Below are 20195 nucleotides of genomic sequence, written 5' to 3'. Positions count from 1 at the left end.
TGATGCAGTTGCAATGCTGGCCTGCCTTATTGGCCACACACCTGAAATAATGATGAGTTTGAGTCAGAGGTTGTGTGTACTTGCTGACCCAATTACACTCCTAATTACAGGAATTGCAGGAGATCACAGTACAAGAAACACAGTATTCTGGCAGGATTTCCTCTGTCTACTGAGATCCTGTTTAACCATTCATATTGATTCAATACAACAGCACAAATAAATAAATCCCACAGATATATTTCAAGACTTCTGGACTGCACACAATATAAATAATAAAAACAACAACAACTCATATAGTAATGCTACAACTTACAATCAGTACCGATGTTCTTTAATCCTGATACTCAAAGACTTGCACACGCCGTCTGCATGACTAAACTCCCTGTCTACATGCATCCTCGCAAAGCTGCGGCTAAACCTGTCATGGATCAGTGACTGAGTTTTACACAACCCGGGGGTAACTACAGGCAAGGTAACATGCCAGATATGGTGACATACAACACTACCTGAAGACGACAGTAAAACCTGCTCACCCCAGGCACGGTAACAGCAGCCAGGCATAGTCACTGGTCAGAGTCAAAAACAACAGCAGCCGTGCCTGAGTGTGATGAAACCTATCCGTGTCCGCGACAATAACATCATCAGCTTAACAGGCCATATTAGCCAACACAACAGCCGCTAAACCAGCTGCTATCAGCCCAACAGTCCAGAAAATAGTTTTCTGTCACTCTGCAGACGGCACGAACAAAAGGAGCGAATGGTTCAAACTCTTTTTTTTTTTTTTGTCTTCCTGTTACAGCTTTTAGAAGTGCTTAAATAAGTAAGCTTACACTTTAGAAACAAAAAATAAAAATATTTCTAAAATTTAATTCATGGCCTTCTACTTTTGTCAGTCTGTGGACCAACAGTGACAAATATCAACATTTGTGTTACAAGGCCTGCATACAGTGTTGTTGATAATCTGATAATATTTTGCATGGTACCATATATATTAATATTTAAAGCTTTTGTGATGTAGGGTGGATTTTTCATATACCACAGAAGGTTTAAATTGTTTAGATTAGGGACATCATAGAAATTTTAAATTTAATTTGAAATCAGCATTGTTGTCCTCATGCCAAGAAGGCAGTTGTCACTTCACACTGAAACAGACTAAGGTAATATTATTACTCTATAAACCTTTAAACCTGCAATTTAATATATTTTCCCCAAGCCAAAACAAATACACAATGTCAAATCAAATATTAAAAAGGGCAGAATTGGCAACTCCAGGTAACTTTGAACACACTTGAAGTAGTTACTTATGTTTGGCTTGTGAGGCAGAGTTCTCTGCACAGTCACCGGGAATGATTAACAGAAGAAGAAGGCAAAATATATGTGATCAAGGGGAAAGGAAAAGGAAGTCTGAGTGAGATTTTAAGGGGGCAGGTAACTCCTTACGGAGCAGTCTGTCCTTCCCATGCAGTTGGGCAAATATGCCACCGACCTAGATTATTAAAATAAAACCTGAGCCCCAGTACCTTTGCATGAATGCAGCCTGACCAGAGGACACAGCAACACTGTGCTGCTACTAACAAAGAAGCGGCAGATAAACACTTTCTAAAGGCATATACGTTTGTGGTGACAGAAATTCATTTGTCTAGTTAAAAAACTTCGACAGAAGCACTAGCAGCTCTAGCAGTTCACGTACACGTACACACACACACACACACACACACACACACGTACACACACACACACACACACACACACACCTGATCTGTCTATTCCAGCTGCAAAGCTGCTCTTACCTGCAGCTTCTCAGCACCCACCACTGTCCCAGTCTGGTGAGTATCTCAGTCCCTCTCAAGCTCTGCTTCTCTCTTACCTGTACTTCATGCCTGTCTGATAGGACACACACTCCTCCAGGGCAAGGCCATTCATCTTCAGGAAGTCTTCCATGTTCTTAATCTGAGCGGCGACCCTCTGTTCCCGGAGTCTCTGCAGCTCGGCCTGATCAGTGGGCCTGACCGGTGGCTGATTCAGCCCTTGGTCCGAGTGGTAGCGGTTGATCCCGCTCCGGATGCTCTCGCTGTATGACATAGACAGCATCTTGCCGCTGCCGCTGCTGCTGCTCTTCCGAACACCGCTTCCTGCCGCTGGCGGTTTGGTGATCTGCAGGTTTTCAGGAGGACAGTAACTGGACTTGCGCTTGCTGGGAACCCCCCGGGGGGCACCGGTGTACCCTCCCGCAAACATGCCACCCCTCCCTCCTTCGCCTCCTCCTTCTGATGCTGAGGCAACTCGTGCAGAGAAGAATAAAGTAGTGACACGGACGAAGCTGGCAAGGGCCGACAGGGGACAGCCACCTCCTTAAATAGCACCTGCTCCCATAAAAAAAACAGAACTCCTGCTTGGGGCAGCACACGGCCATGCATCCTGTAATCAGAGTCGCACAACATAGCCAGCACCACCCTCCCCTGACAGGTTTACAATGGCAGGGTTACACAGGGAGCATTCAGGTGACTTGCTGGTGATTAAGGAGCAGGATGCAAGAGGGCACATGCTCTCTGCAAAAGAGGAAGCATTTAAACATGCACCAAGCAACAGGAGGGGGCACATTCCTTCTCCAACTTCTTGCAAGACTATTAAGGAGAGCCAAGCTTTCTGAGTAGCCCACAATAAAGTTGAGCACATCACTGAAAATAGGTGTAAGCAGGAGATCAGGACTGGAATAAAATGTAAAAAATAATTTGAAACAACTGCAGAATATACACATGCCACAGATGCTTAATATAAGGCTGGGATTCATTGAAGGTGCTTGAGATTAGTTTAAGGCAACTCTGCTCCCCTTGGAAATACACAGTCCTCCTTCCTCATCCTCCATTCAACTGCTGCATCATTCAGATCTTAAAGAAAAATATTATGCTGAAATTAATCAACAGGGGGCAGCACTGCATCAAGTCCACTATCACTACAAGAATGTAACTTAATGCCAAATGCACCAGTCAGCAATGACCACAAAGCAGTTTTTCTCAGTAAAAGCCACGTATCACATTGTCAGACTGAAATTTTATATGAACATTATTGCTACATAGGTCTGAAAGCAGGAAACAACACTAAATATACACAAAACAGCGACGTGGTAAATAAATGGGTGCTGAAAAACATTTATAAAAAAAAAAAAAAAAAGGCTAAAAAAAAGTAATTTAGTGACATTTAATAGGACAAATAAATAAACACTAAATAAAACCTACAACACTACAAACGGATCTTTTCTGTATCCTGAACTACATTCTGTCTAAGTCATTGTACTTTCTTTGTTACCCCCACAAAAAAAAAAAAATCACATTTCACTGACAAATACACTTGAAGAGTAGCTTCCTTGCATCTGGACACACTTTGGCGCAAAGAACAAAACCTCATTCTAAAATTAAAATTTTTTAAGCAATAATCTCACACCATATACAACAAACTCAATAAAACCAACTAATCATCGACAAACTCAAAATCAACAATAAGTGAGATTTTGATATAGTTTTTTTTTTTTTTTTTTTAATGTCAAATTGTTGACAACATTATGATATCTCGGGTTCTTCCCTTAAACTACTGGTTTAAACTACTAAGACATAAATATAGGACAATTCAGGCTAGGCAGCATGCATCCACACACCCACACACTCTTCAGTCCACGAACCCCTCACACACACACAGAACACACGCACTCGTGTGATCATGAGTGCAAATCTTTCCTCAAACTCACCCGATTTCTTGAAGGTCGGCTCATGAGCGAGGTTATGGAGTGCCAGTCTGCTCTTATAAACACACACTGCAGACAGCGATGGAGCAGGTCCACCCAAACTGGGAGTGTCTTACTAGGAAACGTCTAAACCAATTAGTGAATAAGCAAGTGCATCCCTCCCCTCACCATTTGGACCTTCGTCTATCACTGCAACCAACACCTCTCCTCTTCCCCTCCCTGTGAGATCTCATAGAAGAAATCCATTTATGTCGTTTAGTGGCCCGTCTTGTTTCTGCTCACCGCAGCAAATAATATCAGCCCTGAATTATTCACCAAAGCTTTTGCACTAAAAGCCTCTGATTGTTGTTCCACAGGAAAGAATACTAAGAGCTGGACAGTAATGAGTGGCTGAGTGTTGCACGCACACAAAACATAAACACACACACACACACACACACACACACACACACACACACACACACACACACACACACACACACACAGTCAAGCAAACACAGACTATATGTGTATGCACAGAAAAGAACAAACCACCGGGCATGTTCAAGTACTCTCTAACAAAGGCTTTATGAAAACCACACCAGTTAAGGACCCTTGCAGCATCTCTCTTCATCTCAGTAGCCTTGTGCTGAGTCCAAAGGCAAAATTAGAAGGTGCTAGACTATAATGACCGCCTGCACACAGAACTAAACAATGATATCTGTGTCTGCCTTACAAAGAACAAGGGAACATGAAATTTTACATCTAAAGTTCAATTTTAACACACACAATTGTGGCAAACACAAGTGATCCACATCAATATGCTGGAAAAATATGCAAATGCCTGTGGATGCATTCTTTCTGTACTGTGTAGTCACACATTTTTCTGAAAAAGCCACTATGAACCCATCTACCTGCTGAGCTACTTTGGCATAATGACTCGAAAAATAAGATGAGTGACACCACTGAAGATGACGACTTTGGAAGCCAAGCAGCAGTTTTACCTCGAGGGGGGGCTCATATCTGTATATGGAAGTTTTCATACAATCACTACTACACTATAAGTAATACTATAAGTAAGTACTACTAATGAGGAACAGATTGTTTTTACTAGACCATGGACTCCTGAACACTACACAACATTTTCTTTATTTAGCATTAATGTATAACTGTGTTTGGTTTCTTTAAACGTGAAGTCCCCCGGGGATGGGATGTATGCTGTCATTTTCCATATGCACATGACGTATCATTTGAAAGGATCTTACAAGTAACACATTATCCAACTTCATTTATCAAACTAAAAAGGTCACTAAAAATTCATAAAATAAATAAATAAATCATTGAACTCCAGTTACAAATCTGAATAGCACATATTCTTAGAACGTCTGTAATGCATGCTTAAATTAAACATTTACAATACATTTACATTTTCTCTTTCTCTTTCAGTCAACCATCTTTAGCTTTACCAGGAAATAACTCAGTCCGCTAAACACTGTCAAATGGTTTAAAACAAGACAGATATTCTTCAGTTTTGCTACGTTAACAACAGGCATGTTCAGTATATAATCATAGTCCAGCTCTGGACTGGCTAAGTCTTATAGTAGATACAAACAGTATGCACAAAGTAGAGCTTGTGCTTGAAATGAAGAAAATGTTGACACATTAAAACAGAGCAGTCATACACTAGTGGATACAAGGAAGTTTTTAACAGCTATATTAATCAACAGCATCAATTGTGTGTAGCAGAATTGTTATTATATGACTACAGAAACGTGACAATTAAAGGAACCCCCAGCATAAATTTTTCAGTGAGGGGTCTCAAATGCGGCCACAACAGTTTTAATGTGCCTTGGCATTGCCTCTTCAAGTCTCTGGAGCTGTGCACAAAGGATGGAGTGCCAAAAAAATATTACCTAATTTGATGTTTTGATGACAACAGTGAAGACTTAGATATTGTTCCAAAATCTCAAATAGGTATTCAACTGGGTTGAGATCTTAACTGTGACTATGAAAGTCACATTATTTCCATTAAACTATTCAGTGACCTTATGAATGTGGGTATTCTGGGTTCCAACAATAAAGGTTGCAGAGCACATCTGTACCACTGTAGAAGTTGTACTAGCCATCATGGTCCCAGTCCTGCAGTTTGTGTGCTACAATGTTGAGATTACTGACAGGAATGAAACTTTCTTTCCCAGCATAAGGCCGTTTGACTGTCAGAGTGATCGACAAATGAAGATGGGGGGCTTAATCAATACCCTCACATAGGCCAGGGGAACAGCTAGAGGGACCATTTGCACTTTAAAAGGACAGAAATGTAGAAGGCGCCAAGATAAAAATCCGATAGTGAGCTCATTACAAGCACATCCACATAGTCAGGGTTTTTTATAACTGGATCAGCAGAATATGGCCTGATATGAGACCATAAAATATGATCCTACAGTAAAGCAGCCTAAAGACTGACCATCTAAAACCTCACTACTGTCGGAGTGAGTACCAAATACCATCATCTCTGCATCTATAGCATGTGTTTTTTAGACTAAGGCGCATCATGTTCAGCTCTCAAGGGTCCAAAAGAGGTTGAAGAGTATGGATGGAAAAATCATGTTGTGCACAAAGTAAAAAAAAAAAAAAAAAAAAAAAGGCAGTAAAACAAACTTTGTAATTGTATGTTGAAGCTTGAGAAGTGAGACTGTGGGTGTCACTGCTGAGAAGAAGAAAAAGAAAGGAAAAGAAAAAAAAAAAAAAGACTAAAGACCAGTATTGTCGATTCAAAGGTTTTATGCGCAACCTTGCAAAGAAATCCATCACCACCCCTATCAGGTTTAAACTGGATAGTGCACTGCCAGCTAAATAGTAGATGATAAGTGTTATCTACTGCAGAGGATGGATGTATGGTTTTAAATATCAGAACAGCAAGTCTCTGCAGCAAGGTTAATATTATAGTAAACCAAGAAAAAAAAAACCCATTTACACTGCACACATAAGAGAATAAAATAATGTCAGACACACAAAGGTACCTGTAGAACTGCAGCTGTCGTTTGGGGCTCCCATAACGAGCGCTGAAGATAGCAAGGGAAAGGAGGAAAAAGGAAAGCTTTAGTTAATAAAAGCAGGAAAGGAAAGTAGTGTTAGCAGTGGCAAAGAGTTAGATGCAGACACTAAGATGGTGTTGAGTGTTAGCCAGAGAGGGAACAAGTACGCAAAAGTTAGAGGGAGAAAAATAAAATACTGCATTATAAGGAGCTTTCCCAATACATTGTTTGTTCTATATGTTGGCTCAATGAGGATATGTATGCAGATAATGTATAACACTCAAATTGAGATGACGTTATTTATGCGAGTTTGAGGACAAAACATAAAACATCATAACAAATTCATACTGTAGCAATGTACACATACAATACTTAATGCTTTATTTTCTTTTGAGTCCAGGCAACATGACTTACGCCTTGAAATAAACTGTTTCCAACAAGTACCAGGGAAAAAAAACAAACCAAAAAAACCCTAACACACACTATAGTTTTATGAAACAACTGAACTAGAAGCATTTTTTTATTGCGGGGCGATCGTGGCTCAAGAGTTAGCAGTTCGTCTTGTAATCAGAAGGTTGCCGGTTCGAACCCTGGCTCCGACAGTCTCGGCCGGTGTGTCCTTGGGCAAGACACTTCACCTGTTGCCTACTGGTGGTGGTCAGAGGGCCCGGTGGCACCTCTGTCAGTGCGCCCCAGGGCAGCTGTGGCTACAATGTAGCATGCCATCACCAGTGTGTGAATGGGTGGATGACTGAATGTGTAAAGTGCTTTGGGGTCCATAGGGACTAAGTAAAGCGCTATACAAATACAGGCTATTTACCATTTTTGATTAGTATATATTACAATTTAGTTATTTGGCCAAAGTAGTAATTACACAGTAACCCTTCACCAGTTTTAAAATCATAAATCATTGTTTGTTGGGAGTTATATGGAAGCATTATGCAGGAATGCATAATGAATGTGTTTGCTTAATCTACATGACTACATAACACTGAAAAACCATGTACATTTTGTTTTGTTGTGCAAGTTCATATTAAACAAGTACTGATGAAAAATAAACACCATTTAGTAAAAAATATATAGTTAGATGATGTGCTATCAATATTTCATCAGTGTAACCATGGAATTACTTTACATCTATCATCAGAAATAAAGCAACACTAATAATGCAGCTGAAGTTGTTGCTCCATTTTAAGCCATTAGTTTAGTCAAATGCAATACTTACGCAGTGACTCTTATTGATGATTGTGAAACTGTGGACGTGAGTTAGTACAGGTGAAAAGCTCAAAGGCACAGCTGCGCTAGTTAGAGACCACAGTTAAACTCAGTAAAGACAAAAATGGTAGGTAAAGATTTCCTCTCATCCACTTCCACTGTTCCATTACATGAATCCAAAAAGTGCTCTTTAACTTCTGTGCTGTGCAGATCGCAGAATGTTACAGCTCCTGCATCCTATCAGTTCATAATGAATCCAATGTTAAATTCACACAGAGAACTGATTAATGAAAATGAACAAATGAAACTGTTGAGTATTTGGCGCCACTTGCTGGTGAAGTTCCATAGTACATAACACACAACTTAGTCCATTAGAGTAGAATAGAATAGAATAGAATAGATCTTTATTGTTACACTGTTACACGACCAATGAAAGACAGTTTGGCATCTCTCCATTAGCAGTATGTAGATTTTTAGATTAAAATTACTTTAAAATAAAAAAGATAAAAGATACACAGATATATATTAATTCTCTGTGTGAGATAAATGTGTCTACCCTATAGCACAAATTAGGGGTCATGCTGGGCATGAATGTTTGGTAATTTGGGGTTTTGATGATTCCTTTGAATTGTTCTCTTACCATGGTGGAAAGACTGTTCAGAATTACATCTAAGAAGAAGAAGAAGAAGAAGAAGAAGAAGAAGAAGAAGAAGAAGAAGAAGAAGAAGAAGAAGAAGAAGAAGAAGAAGAAGAAGAAGAAGAAGAAGAAGAAGAAGAAGAAGAAGAAGAAGAACAACAACAACAACAACAACAAGAAGTCTGAAAATATTTTGGATTTTCTGTAATCCACACAGGGTCAAAAGTACACATACAGGGTCATGAATACATCCCCACTGTTTAGCAAGTTGCTCCTTGACTGGACAATTTTTGGTATCTGTGGATGCATCGGAGAGCAACTTAATAACTTATTATCATGCCCAAGGATATTTTGGCATGCAGACTGGAGCAGACAGGGATTGAAACACCAATCTTCTGATTAGTTGTTCTACCACTTGAACTATAGCCACCTCAGCAGTAGTATTTGTAGTCCACAAATTTTCAATAGGACTGAGCTCTGGGCTTTGTGAAGGTCACTCCAGATGGTTAATGTTAGCTTGCTGAGCGTAGCGAGCCAGAAATATGCTAGAAGCTTGCTGAAGGCTACCAAAGGTGTTTGGCTCCTATGGGACATATAACCAAACATTAGTGGGGGTGTAGTTATACTTTTGACCCTGTGTGGATTCAATTAAAATCCAAAATGCACCTAACTCTTGCCTTTTAAAGTCAATTTAAAATGTATGCTGTACACTCCTTCCACCTTCGGAAGAGAACAGTTCAAAGAAATCATTAAAACTCATTCATGTCCATGATGAGTGTATGTAAACTTCTGACCACAACTGGAAATACTGGTAACTGTGTACATGCATGTGAAATGTGTACTTACTTTCTCGGTAACAACAACACAGGCTACAGATTTTAAAGAAAGCGCAAGTGCCTTAAACCTGCATTTTTCCTAATAACCACCATAGGCGATATCTGTGTTTGCAAAAAGATTTCCAGTCGTATAGAAGTGACTAATTTTGGGTCATAATAACTGAAACACTGTTCATTCTTTGTGTCAGAAAGAAGAATTACCCAAGCTTTAGCTAACTTGCGATTAACAAATTGTAAGAAAATGAGCAAGTAGCTTGACTCTCAGCTCCGCCCCCTCCATCACACCTGATTTTAAAATAGCCAGATGACAAGAGTGAAACCACTCATCCTGAGGCTTCACAAACCAATAGGTGACGTCACAGTTTGTCTTTTATACCGTCTGAGGGAATATGATTAAACGCCCACAGGTAAATCTTTCATGTCTAATATCTACACTAATTCATACACTTAATTTGACTGACAAACATGAACTTACACGTGACAAAATGTGTTTGCATCTGTCTGTCTGTGTTGGCATCCATCAGCTTACCTGTAGATCATGCCCGGTGAGCCAGTCTGTCGAAGGGAGAGGCGAGCGGGGGAGTCTGTGGTAGATTCAGGATACATGGAGGCAGGAGGGAAGGGGGATGTGGCCAACCTGCCGGGGGTGGAGTTCTTTCACAGGGACCACAGGGTCTATCACTTCTCAGTGCCTCTGAAAGAGAGCAAGCGTGTGCACTGGTTATTGACAAGCTTTTTGTCAACATTAGAATAGTAATAAAAAAAACCAAATAAACATAAATAAATAAAATCCCACCCTCATTTAACTGTAAAGCCATTACATCAGACTGAGACTTCATCTCAGCAATTCAAATGTTTCAGATATCTGTTGCATGTTTAAATTGAAGCACACAATTCAGAAAACTTTAGGTTTTCTAATCAGAAAATGAACTACAATACTGGCACTCTTTTAGCGATAGTAATGCCAGTAACTGGCCTTATTCTTAATCGGCTCCTTTATAGACCAATTATCTATATGGAAAAAAAAAGATGGCCTAGACAGTTTTTCAGCCTCAATACAAGTCTTTTGTTATCTCTGTGTCTGAACACATTTAAGAAACAGAACAGAAAAGAAAAGAGTTCCATGTGACTCAAATGTGCAATAGCGCCACTGCCGTGATTTTGATGTGATTGTTTTGCCTGTCAGTGTCAGAGAAACATGCCAACATTGATAAAAGGAAATGATGTGCGCTGTGGCATACAACTGATGGACTATACAGAATACCATCCCTAACTGCAACACTGCAGTTCATTTTATTTTTCCCTGAATAGCTGAATATAAGAACCGCATGCTTGGGTTGTGTACACTAAATAAAACACATAATCCACAACATGTCACATTCACTGCCACATTTCCAGCTACAGAAGCCTATTACACTTGTTTGACCACCCATATTAAAAGACTGTATGAGGTCAAATAGATTTTATCTGAAACCACACACCCCTGAAAGAATCAGGAGGAAAAAGGTTAATTAAACAAAGGCACACAAGCCCTCCCAGAACAGCAGCAGCACGTATAACTGGATAATGACCTTGAATGATCCAATTAGTACGTCAGTTGAGCGCTGAAGCTGGTTGGTGTATCGGAGGTAAAACGTAGTCACGAATAAACACCTCTCCAGATCCGATTTGCCCCAACTATCCCATGCCAAGTAAATGTGCCACTTTTGCTTACACTTTGAACCCAAACCTAGAAAACATCCTGTATTAAGTAAAACAAGAATCTTAACAAAAGTAGCTGGGTAAGCCTGACACCTCCAATTTTCACAGGATTTCTTCTCAACTACACCACTAGATGGAGTCACGTCCTCATTCTGTAGACATGAGCTGAATGAATAAACCACCAGCCCAATTTAACCTCTTTATTTTCCTCCAGCTCAGTGATACAAAGTGAATATCCTAACAGAGATCTTGAGCAATCAGGAAATGACCAGTTCATACAGCAGGATAATTAAATGCTCCTAGTCCTTTGATAAAATACAGTAAAAACTAAGGCCGAGAAAACGAGATGCACACACACTAACTCCTTAGTTCATCAACCTGCTTCGTACTGTACATTTGAGTGTTCCCTACAGCAAACCACAGCTGATTCACTGCTTAGAGCAACTTGATTCTATGAATAATTCACATGTCTGTTGGAAAAGCAGGCTATTGCTGTAAAGAGGTCTGTAACAAGCCAGCTGGGCAAAGCCTGGGTGGGTTGTTATGTATACACACACATTGAAATTAACAGCCATTACCATAAGTTAAAAACAAGAAAGTATTTCACATTGACATCATAGTCTGTGATGAAGAGGAGCGACACTGATGTTTTAACCCAGTTTTCTGTGGGACATAAGAGGGGCATAGAGGAGGAAGCATCTATGTCACCCTGGCAGAGCTGTCAGCGGAGAACCTCACGTTACCCTATTTCACCAGTGGCTGCACTCACGTGACTCATGGCTCGTAACGGACATCGTAATGGTAACGTGAAGGTGACTTTCTCCTCCCATCAATTTCCCAGGCAGCGAATACATGTCCCATGTTCACAAGGACACGTTTAACGCTCCCTGCCCATTCATTTCAATCATGACACAGTGGATCACAGGTCATTCCAGCTATCAGATGATGATGATGATGGCATGACCCTGATGGGCAAAACGCATGACAGTAGATTTACTAAACAGCACAGCAAAGTCCTTGGGGATCATCTTCTCTCACTGATGTGGATCAGAGGACGCATTGTTTTGCACACAACCCCATTGACTCGGATTGACAGCCAATAAATACATGTTGCATGTAAGATGATGATCAACATTTAAGTTTTCCAGCAAGGTTGAAGCTAAAGAGCATTTGTAAAAAGCCACTCCGATGCTATTGCAGTCTTATATTTTGCAATATTTGACAAGCTTAGGACAAAAACATTATTTAAGAATATAGTATTGTACATTATATGTTGCACTATGTGAAGAAGTAAGAATTTTTCAGTTTTTCCACTCTAACCTTTACAGCAAACAGCTTATGTGATTCTCAGAATTCTTTGAGAGTAGTTTGGAGTTTATATGAAATAATAAACAGAAATCAGATTGTTTTAATGGTTAGAAAGGGAAAGAACAATAGCTCCATGTAGGAACATCATCATCGTCAAAGCACTCATATCTTACTGGTCATAACTCTTACTGTAACAATGAATCCAGTCAAACCCAATCAAAAATTAATGAAAGCAATGCTCCATTCTAGGAGTCTGACCTGTATACAAGCACAAATAGCAAATGCCCATTAAGACAAGAGCAAAACATTCGTAATTCAGTTAACCTTTAAAGCAAGCATCACAATTAATGCAGCATTTCAGATTTTTTAAATCTATGACAAATGCTACATCGCAACACAGTTATCATTGTCAATTACAATATGAGAAGACAGGAAATTACAGCAGTAATCAAATCTTTAACACCGAGGACAGGATATAATGCATGCTGAAGACATCAGTGATCTGATCCACTCAGACACAATTAAAGTAACAATCATAACAATAGCACAGAACTCATGCATACCTGCTGTGTAACAGTTGTTCAGACAGTTGGTAGCTATTCTAGTTTAGATCAGGATACCACTGTCTGGTTAAGCCTCCAAATTTTAATGTAAAGCAATTGCAAGCTCCATTACATCACAAAACAAACATTTGTGAAGTGATGTGATAGAAGAGTGGAACAGAAATTACTATGCTTTGCTTTGTTCAATAAACATGGGAGCAGAAATAAGGAACAGAGGTTTGACTTGTAGTTTTATGTAGTTGGTTATTATATATTAAACCCATTAAGAAAATACTTTTACTGTGCGACTGTAGCAGATTGTAGAGCAATGCACCAGTCTCTCAGAGATGCCTGTAGAGAGCTGCAGTTTGAGAGGATGCTGCTGCTGACTGCAGCAATGCGGTACACTACAGACTCATCCAGGCTCAAGTTAGAGGGCTCGGATTTGCTGCACTAATGGGCCAAGGTGCACTTTGCAGATTAAAACTACACACAAGGAAAGAGTGTTAAAGGAGAAAAAAAGGAGGTGATATTGCAGAAAAACTGTCCCATTTCCCAGATGGCTCTTGTTGTAACATGTGAGATTAGACAAGCAAAGAAACTGTGGGTATGACGAAGTCTGGAAGTATTTACTACGATTGCTGTCAAGTCCTCTCTACAACCTTCAAACTCTAATACGCTCCTGATAAAATTCCTGCTCATGCCAAGTACATTTGAAACAAAGGAATCAATATGCATTATGAACAAACAAAACAGACTTCCTAGTTTGTATTTGATCTTTTCAGTGGTGCCCTGTAGCAAGCAGCAACACACCCACACCAACGCAGCCCCTTGCTTTTCTGATGCAGTGTTTCAGGTGATCTCAACACTGCCTGAAGCATCGATAGTTATGTGTTTTCCAAATGCATGTTTACAACAGTGGTGGGACAGACTATTGATACGGGAATATGTCTTATGGTTTCCTTGTGCAATATTTATTATTAAATACATTGTATGGATGTTTCTTTTTAAACAAACAAGGACTCGAGGCAAATTTCCCTGTCGTTTTGACAAAACACAAAATAAAATTATGAAGAAATATTTCATAACCCCTGATGGTGATCAAATTAAATTAAGCAACCCATGGTGAAGAAGAAACTCTCAGTGGCAAATAGCAAACAGCATGGGAAGCTAATCACAGAGGTAATTAACTGAATTCATATATTACAGTTGAAAGATAATGGTAATGCACACAAACAGACACTGTAGCAAATAAATACATAAAAAAGGCAAAAGTACTAATTATTTATTTTTTAAACAAATACTGTGATGTATTACAATAATTTTGGGGCCTACTGAGTCCCACAGCTAGTTTCAAATACAGGCTGACCAAACCAGGGTTTTTATCACTGATACCAATATTTGATGATATTAGCCAATATTTTTCTGCTTTCAGACACACAAAATATAAATAAATTACACATTTTTATGTGTAGTTATTTATGAGGCCTTACTAAGATAACACAACAATGCAGTTTAAAAATTATTTTATTTTGACAAGTTGTGGATTACTCGTTTGAGTCCCTCCTACAGCTCTGGGTAGAACCAGAACTACCGCCATAATCTATGTTTTGCTGAAAACTGACGGATTGACAGATTTGATAATAATTTTATTATTGCTCAGTGCTTAAGTGCTCAGACTTGACGTAGAAGCTTCCATGTTATGTTCAGCCCAAACATGATGTAAAAGAGGCCAACAAAATGACTTCCAGAGAAATGAAGTATTCCAATCATCCATCCTCTTCTGCTTAGAACAATTAAGAGTTAAATGTATTTTAACTGGTAAATATTTATTTTAGCACTGGTTACAAAAATCTGCTAATGCTAAAATATGGAGAGAGGTTGTGGTTAGAGACTTGAGACTGAAATGAGAGATGGTGCCTCTTGTGACAGACATCTATCTACATAGCCTCTCTTAAGCTGGCCTCATACACCGGTCTTTTCCAAACAAAATGCAAAATTGAGTCACAAAAGGCAGTTCTTCATGCTTTCCATCCATAAATCCACCTACACCCAGCCTAAGTGAACTCCCTCTTGAGACGGGGCTTACGTGAGCAAGGCAAGCAGGCAGGCATTGCTGGCCTGGAAAGCACAGTATAGTCCTGTCTAGTATGTTGACAGCTGCAGAAAACACACACACATACACAGAACCGAGCAGATGGCTGCGGAAGAGGGAGACAGGCTAACAGACGAGAACTGCCGGGGATATCCTACATGGGAGATCAGTCAGGCAGAGAGAGAGAGAAAAACTAACCTAACCTTGTTCTCCGGCAGGCTACAAAGAGGATTCAGATGGAATTTCCTCTTCTTCTTCTTCAACGACATGCATCAAAGGATGAAAGTCAAACCCATATTAAAGATGTGAATCCATGCTAGTGCATCATCTTTACCCTCATCATCAGAGAGACAGTTTATGATTTAATAAATGGCCTCCTCTCAGTTAAGCTGTGGAGGGCCCTTGATTACAGAAACAGTGCAGGTCACTGCCTGCCAACTGGGAGGGGGGAAAAAATAGCTAAGGCAATTTGCATAAATAGCCTATTTATACAGCAAACTTCTGATACAAATCCTCCTCCCCCCAGTTAAAAGAAGCTAAAAGAGCAACTGAGAGCCCTCCTGTCAGGAGTCATTAAATTCTAGGACAGCTGCAGATGTTGTCCACGCAGACATTTCCCACATATTATGGTTAAATTTTAAGCCATGCCCATCATCAGCTGCTGTGACTGAGCCTAAATAGATTACCGTTTAGAGGCAACTGTCTAATATAGGGCGTTATACACTCAAGTTATAATCTTTAAGACTTGAATTCTATCAAACCTCAGTTTTGATACTATATATGGTGTTCGTTTTTATTTCCAGCAAAAGTCAATTACTGTTTTTCACTGGCATTGGCCAACGCAAACACAGGTAACAATAAAACAACAAAAAGCAAAAATAAGATTGATCATTATGCTTTCACTGCTGTAACTGAACATAAATTAGCTGTGGATTATCTCCATGAAGTCAATTATGTACCTGCCACTACCTGCTATTGTGCAGCATGAGACATATAGTGCCAGGCTGCTTTTATCACTTACAGCATGAAAATGAGTCAGCACTTTGTATGTCTCAGCTCAACATTTCCGTTCCTTTGTGCTGACTTGTAGTCTATCCCCAATATGAAAGCATAGTGCTACATAAGCTCCCACAGAGATACTATTCACTACAAACACAAGTCAGGTTTTCAGACCATCTGTGAATATGAGAAGAATGAGCGCAATACTGCGAGGCTAGTTGGCGAAGGGACTGCGCAGCTAACTTGGGCCTGTGAACCTGTAATGAAGCATTTGTTAGCACTGCAGGGAGAGAACATGCTGCAGTGAACCAGGAGCACAGTGAAGAACACTGCAGTAGAAATATGAAACTAGATTTTTATTGTTCTCAGTCCAACCCGGCTCTCCCTCTAGAAACCAAAGACAAATAAATCAAATCAAGTTCAGGCCTGGAGAGCTCAGTGTGATGTGAGGAAATACCTCTATTTTGTGCCAGCTTTGCTTTACATCACAACACTTGGTATTTGATGCGTAAATGTCCGAAGAGACCTGACCAAGCAGGAGAACTACAGGCTGGAAAACTGCTAACCCACACGCACTTCAAAGCACAGACACATTGAAATGACTTGTGTCCTTGCTTTTCTGGAAGGTTCAAATACTTCTGACTTGCCTTTGAAGACAAGTGACTCCAATATGATCTTAACATCTATTCACTATGTACAGCCTGCCAGCCTGCCCTGTTTTGGGGTTTTTTTTTTTTGTATCCTTGCTCAAGTACTCAGTTGATATCAGGGCTGTCTGCATCACTGCACTCGTAATGACACATGGGCACAGGCAGGCTGTACAGAACAGTTCAATATTTAGTTCTGCATAGGTGAGCAGAAAACATTAAGTCGTCACAAAAACATAACTGGGCAGAGCGACAGGGAGGAGGTGATCAATACTAAACCTGGGCAGTTGTTTGGAAAGCCCACGCAGCAGTTAAAAGTATAATATAATGACACCAGAAGATTAAGTCTTCACAATACATGCAACTTAACAGACTATACCTGCACAGGCACTCTACTACAATACTCTGTGCACACTCTCAGTGGCACACCTAATGGCCTTGCTTTTTGCTGATGCAGCCAAAGAAAGACACCTTAACATTTCTATTAATAAATACTGCATTGGCTTCGTCCAAACAGAGAGCAGGTCTTAGGGTGTATGGATAAATGATAGATAGAGCCTGAAGTCACAGCTCTGTCTTAGTTAGAAACTAAAAAAAAAGAGACATTCACTGGCTTACTACAACAGTATTCCTTCAAATATAAACCCAGAGAGAAGACCAATCAGAAATCTTCAGAGGTTACAAGGTAACATCATCTATGGTATAAACACAGACATAGTAACAGTAGTTGTATTTAAGTTATCTGCTCGGTGCCTACGCAGATAACAGAGTAGCTGATAGGAGCTGGTCGATATCAATCTTCGGCTTATTCATTTTCCATTTATACAATTATGATGGTAACTGAAATAAACTGCTAAATAATTCAGACAATCTTTTATGCATTTTCTTAATGTCTTCCCTAGTGTCCAACCAATCTTCTTCTAGTTTAACTATAGAGAGAGAAAAAAAAAGTTTAAAAAAGCGAACGGCATCTACACCAACACAATATACAGGTTCGTCCCTAGTCATCACATATAAAAGCCCCTGATACCTCTAGTTTTGTATTTTCCAGCCACAGAGGAATAAATTGTCTCCCTCTGGGAGCTTCCACACCACTCTGACGGATGCTTTTTCTAACTGACAGGGAAAACAAAGCGAGCGTGGTCCAGAGTTCCAAATGAAATCTGGCGCAAATGCAGCAAGTGGCTGTCGGCTCTATGAACAGACTGAGTGGCCCCAGGAGGAGCAGGCCTGCAGTGATTAGAAAGCAACACACACACAAACACATACACCTTCTGGGGAACAGGACAGAATAGGGAAAAAACGCTGCCTGACAATAAGGAATTAGAAAGGAGGAAGAGAAAACTGCAGTTGAGTAGAGATTGTAGGGAAAGCTGAGGAGATACAGGAGAAAAGACCGCTCCAAGGAGACTCTTTCCTGTAAAACATCAGCGCTATGGATCACTCTTCCCACTCAGATATTTGACTCCCGTGGTAATGATTTACACTAACGTGACTACTAGGGTTGTTCGATATAACGATATATATCGGATGACGATATAAAAACGTCTATCGTTTCATTTTACGCAATCGTTTGTTTCGTGGTGTCACAAAATAAACTGTTTACGGCAATATTTTTTCATTGTTTTGATGGTCACTGTAGTGGCTATATTAATTTCTTAAAAAGTTCTCTCTTTCTCATATATTTTATATAACCACACTACAGACAGACAAGCGTTTGGTTTTATAAGTTGTCGTTAGCAACGACGGTAAAACCACCGCGTGTCCGCTTGTTCCACATAAACCTTTCACAATAAAGCTCAAGATCCTGTTGAGACTTTTCAAAATAAACGGAATCACGTGAAAGACGCAGAGTATTGACGGATGAGAAGCAAAAAAAGATTCGTCAGGTGCTAAAAAATAAACCTTAGACTCAAACGTTAGAACAGGCTTTTTCCTGCAGCACGCCGTGTAAAAAATACTCACAAAGAAAACAGCGGCTGTTACAACTTATGTCTAAAAATGTATCGTTTCGTGCATCGGTTAAAACACTGGACTCCAGGTACACGATGCCCAGCTGGAAACATTTCACGCAAGTCGAGCTGCCCGAGATTCACAGAATTTACAGAAAATGTTACATTTTTGTGATTTATATCGTTACCAGACGATAGATGTCTTAATATCGGGATATGAGATTTTGGTCATATCGCACAGCCCTAGTGACTACTGTCAAGCACAGTTACCCAAGGTTTCCACAAAACATTACCAGAACACACAATTCCTTCATAACATGGTTTAAAAAAACAAAACAAAGAAAAACTAAAACAAATATTTATTATTATGGCTTATTTCACAGATCACATGCTGCTCTCGAGACAGCCAGTTCAACTGAATATAGTAAAAGTGAAGCACTTGTGTTCAATGCCAATACGAATCCAACACAACCTGAAATGAAACCCTAGCCTGAGGTCCTGACTGGGCCTCTCCAAAGGGAGAATCGTTTTTGTTTGTAGCATAGACTGTATACAAAGATATATGTAGACACCATGACTTCACGTATCAGGGCTCACAAAATCGCTAGCCCGACCTCCCGGGGCTACCAAAATCTAACTCAGCCCTGCCCGTCGGGCTATCATAGGAAGGAAAATATATGTCCATGCTTTTGCATTCTTTCACCAATGTAGCTGGGTAATTATGCCATTGGCAACTATGAGTCACTGTCAATATGTGACATATTGAAATCGCGGTTGAATTTGCGCTTGTTTTTTGCTTTCACTTTCACTTTGTGATCGCGCAAACTGTGTATAGCATGTGTAAAGACAGATGGATTTATGCTGGTATTTTAGTTCTGCAGAGGCGAAATAATAAAGGTCAGGGTGAAGAAGGGACAGCCAAACAAAAGCCTATCACAAAACAGAAAAGTTATGACAAATCAGACTATGAGGCAAAAAGAAAGTGCAGCTTTTTTGGTTTCATGGACAAAATAATTTCTGTGGCTGGAATATGAAGAGCTAAATAACAATGTTCTGCCGGGTGTGTTATGAGTTTCCCTCGATATCTGAGTCGACAAGCGCCTTTGTTACTGGGACCAGTAATTTTAAGAAAGACCCCATCAGAACCCATGACAAATGCAAGAAATGCATTGTTGCTCAGTCTGCAATAGCTTTCCCAGAACAAACACCAATTGCAAAAAACATACTAAGAATAAACTAAGCACAACAAGAACTCCTGAAAAAGCTGTTTAGAACAGCGTACTATGTTGCAAAGACTGAACTAACATTAGCAAAATTTAGCCGTCTTTGCAAACTTCAAAAAGCAAATGGCCTAGATCCTGGTTCCACTTACCTCTGACCCGTGACTTCAGTGGAAATTTCAGATTCAGGATCTGACACAGACTGATTCATGTTCTACACAGTTCTTACAAATTCATAGAAATTTCTGTTCAATTTGAACCAAGTATTTGAGTTGATGGTTGCAATTTTT

The 20195-nt window shown here is 39.8% G+C and overlaps 1 protein-coding gene across 4 annotated transcripts in view; it reads right to left on the bottom strand.

The window, feature by feature from the left end:
* Positions 1–20195, bottom strand: part of kcnab2a (potassium voltage-gated channel, shaker-related subfamily, beta member 2 a) — a 93237-nt gene that overhangs the window by 45920 nt on the left and 27122 nt on the right. For 2 of the 4 annotated variants that reach the window (XM_040052285.1, XM_040052284.1), the window contains exons 2-3: positions 9971–10135; positions 6739–6780 (exon numbers count right to left, since the gene is read on the bottom strand). In XM_040052285.1, the coding sequence (XP_039908219.1) occupies positions 6739–6780; positions 9971–10047 (119 nt within the window). In that variant the 5' untranslated portion in view covers positions 10048–10135. Of the gene's footprint in view, positions 1–1867; positions 6695–6738; positions 6781–9970; positions 10136–20195 lie in introns of those variants that run through there. The other 2 variants (XM_040052286.1, XM_040052282.1) reach the window with 2 other exon arrangements.

This window comes from Simochromis diagramma, unplaced genomic scaffold (assembly GCF_900408965.1).
Source record: "Simochromis diagramma unplaced genomic scaffold, fSimDia1.1 OVJJ01000389.1, whole genome shotgun sequence".
Lineage (NCBI taxonomy): Eukaryota > Metazoa > Chordata > Actinopteri > Cichliformes > Cichlidae > Simochromis > Simochromis diagramma.
The sequence above is the reverse complement of the archived record's forward strand: the minus strand, read 5'-3'. Positions and strand labels throughout refer to the sequence as shown.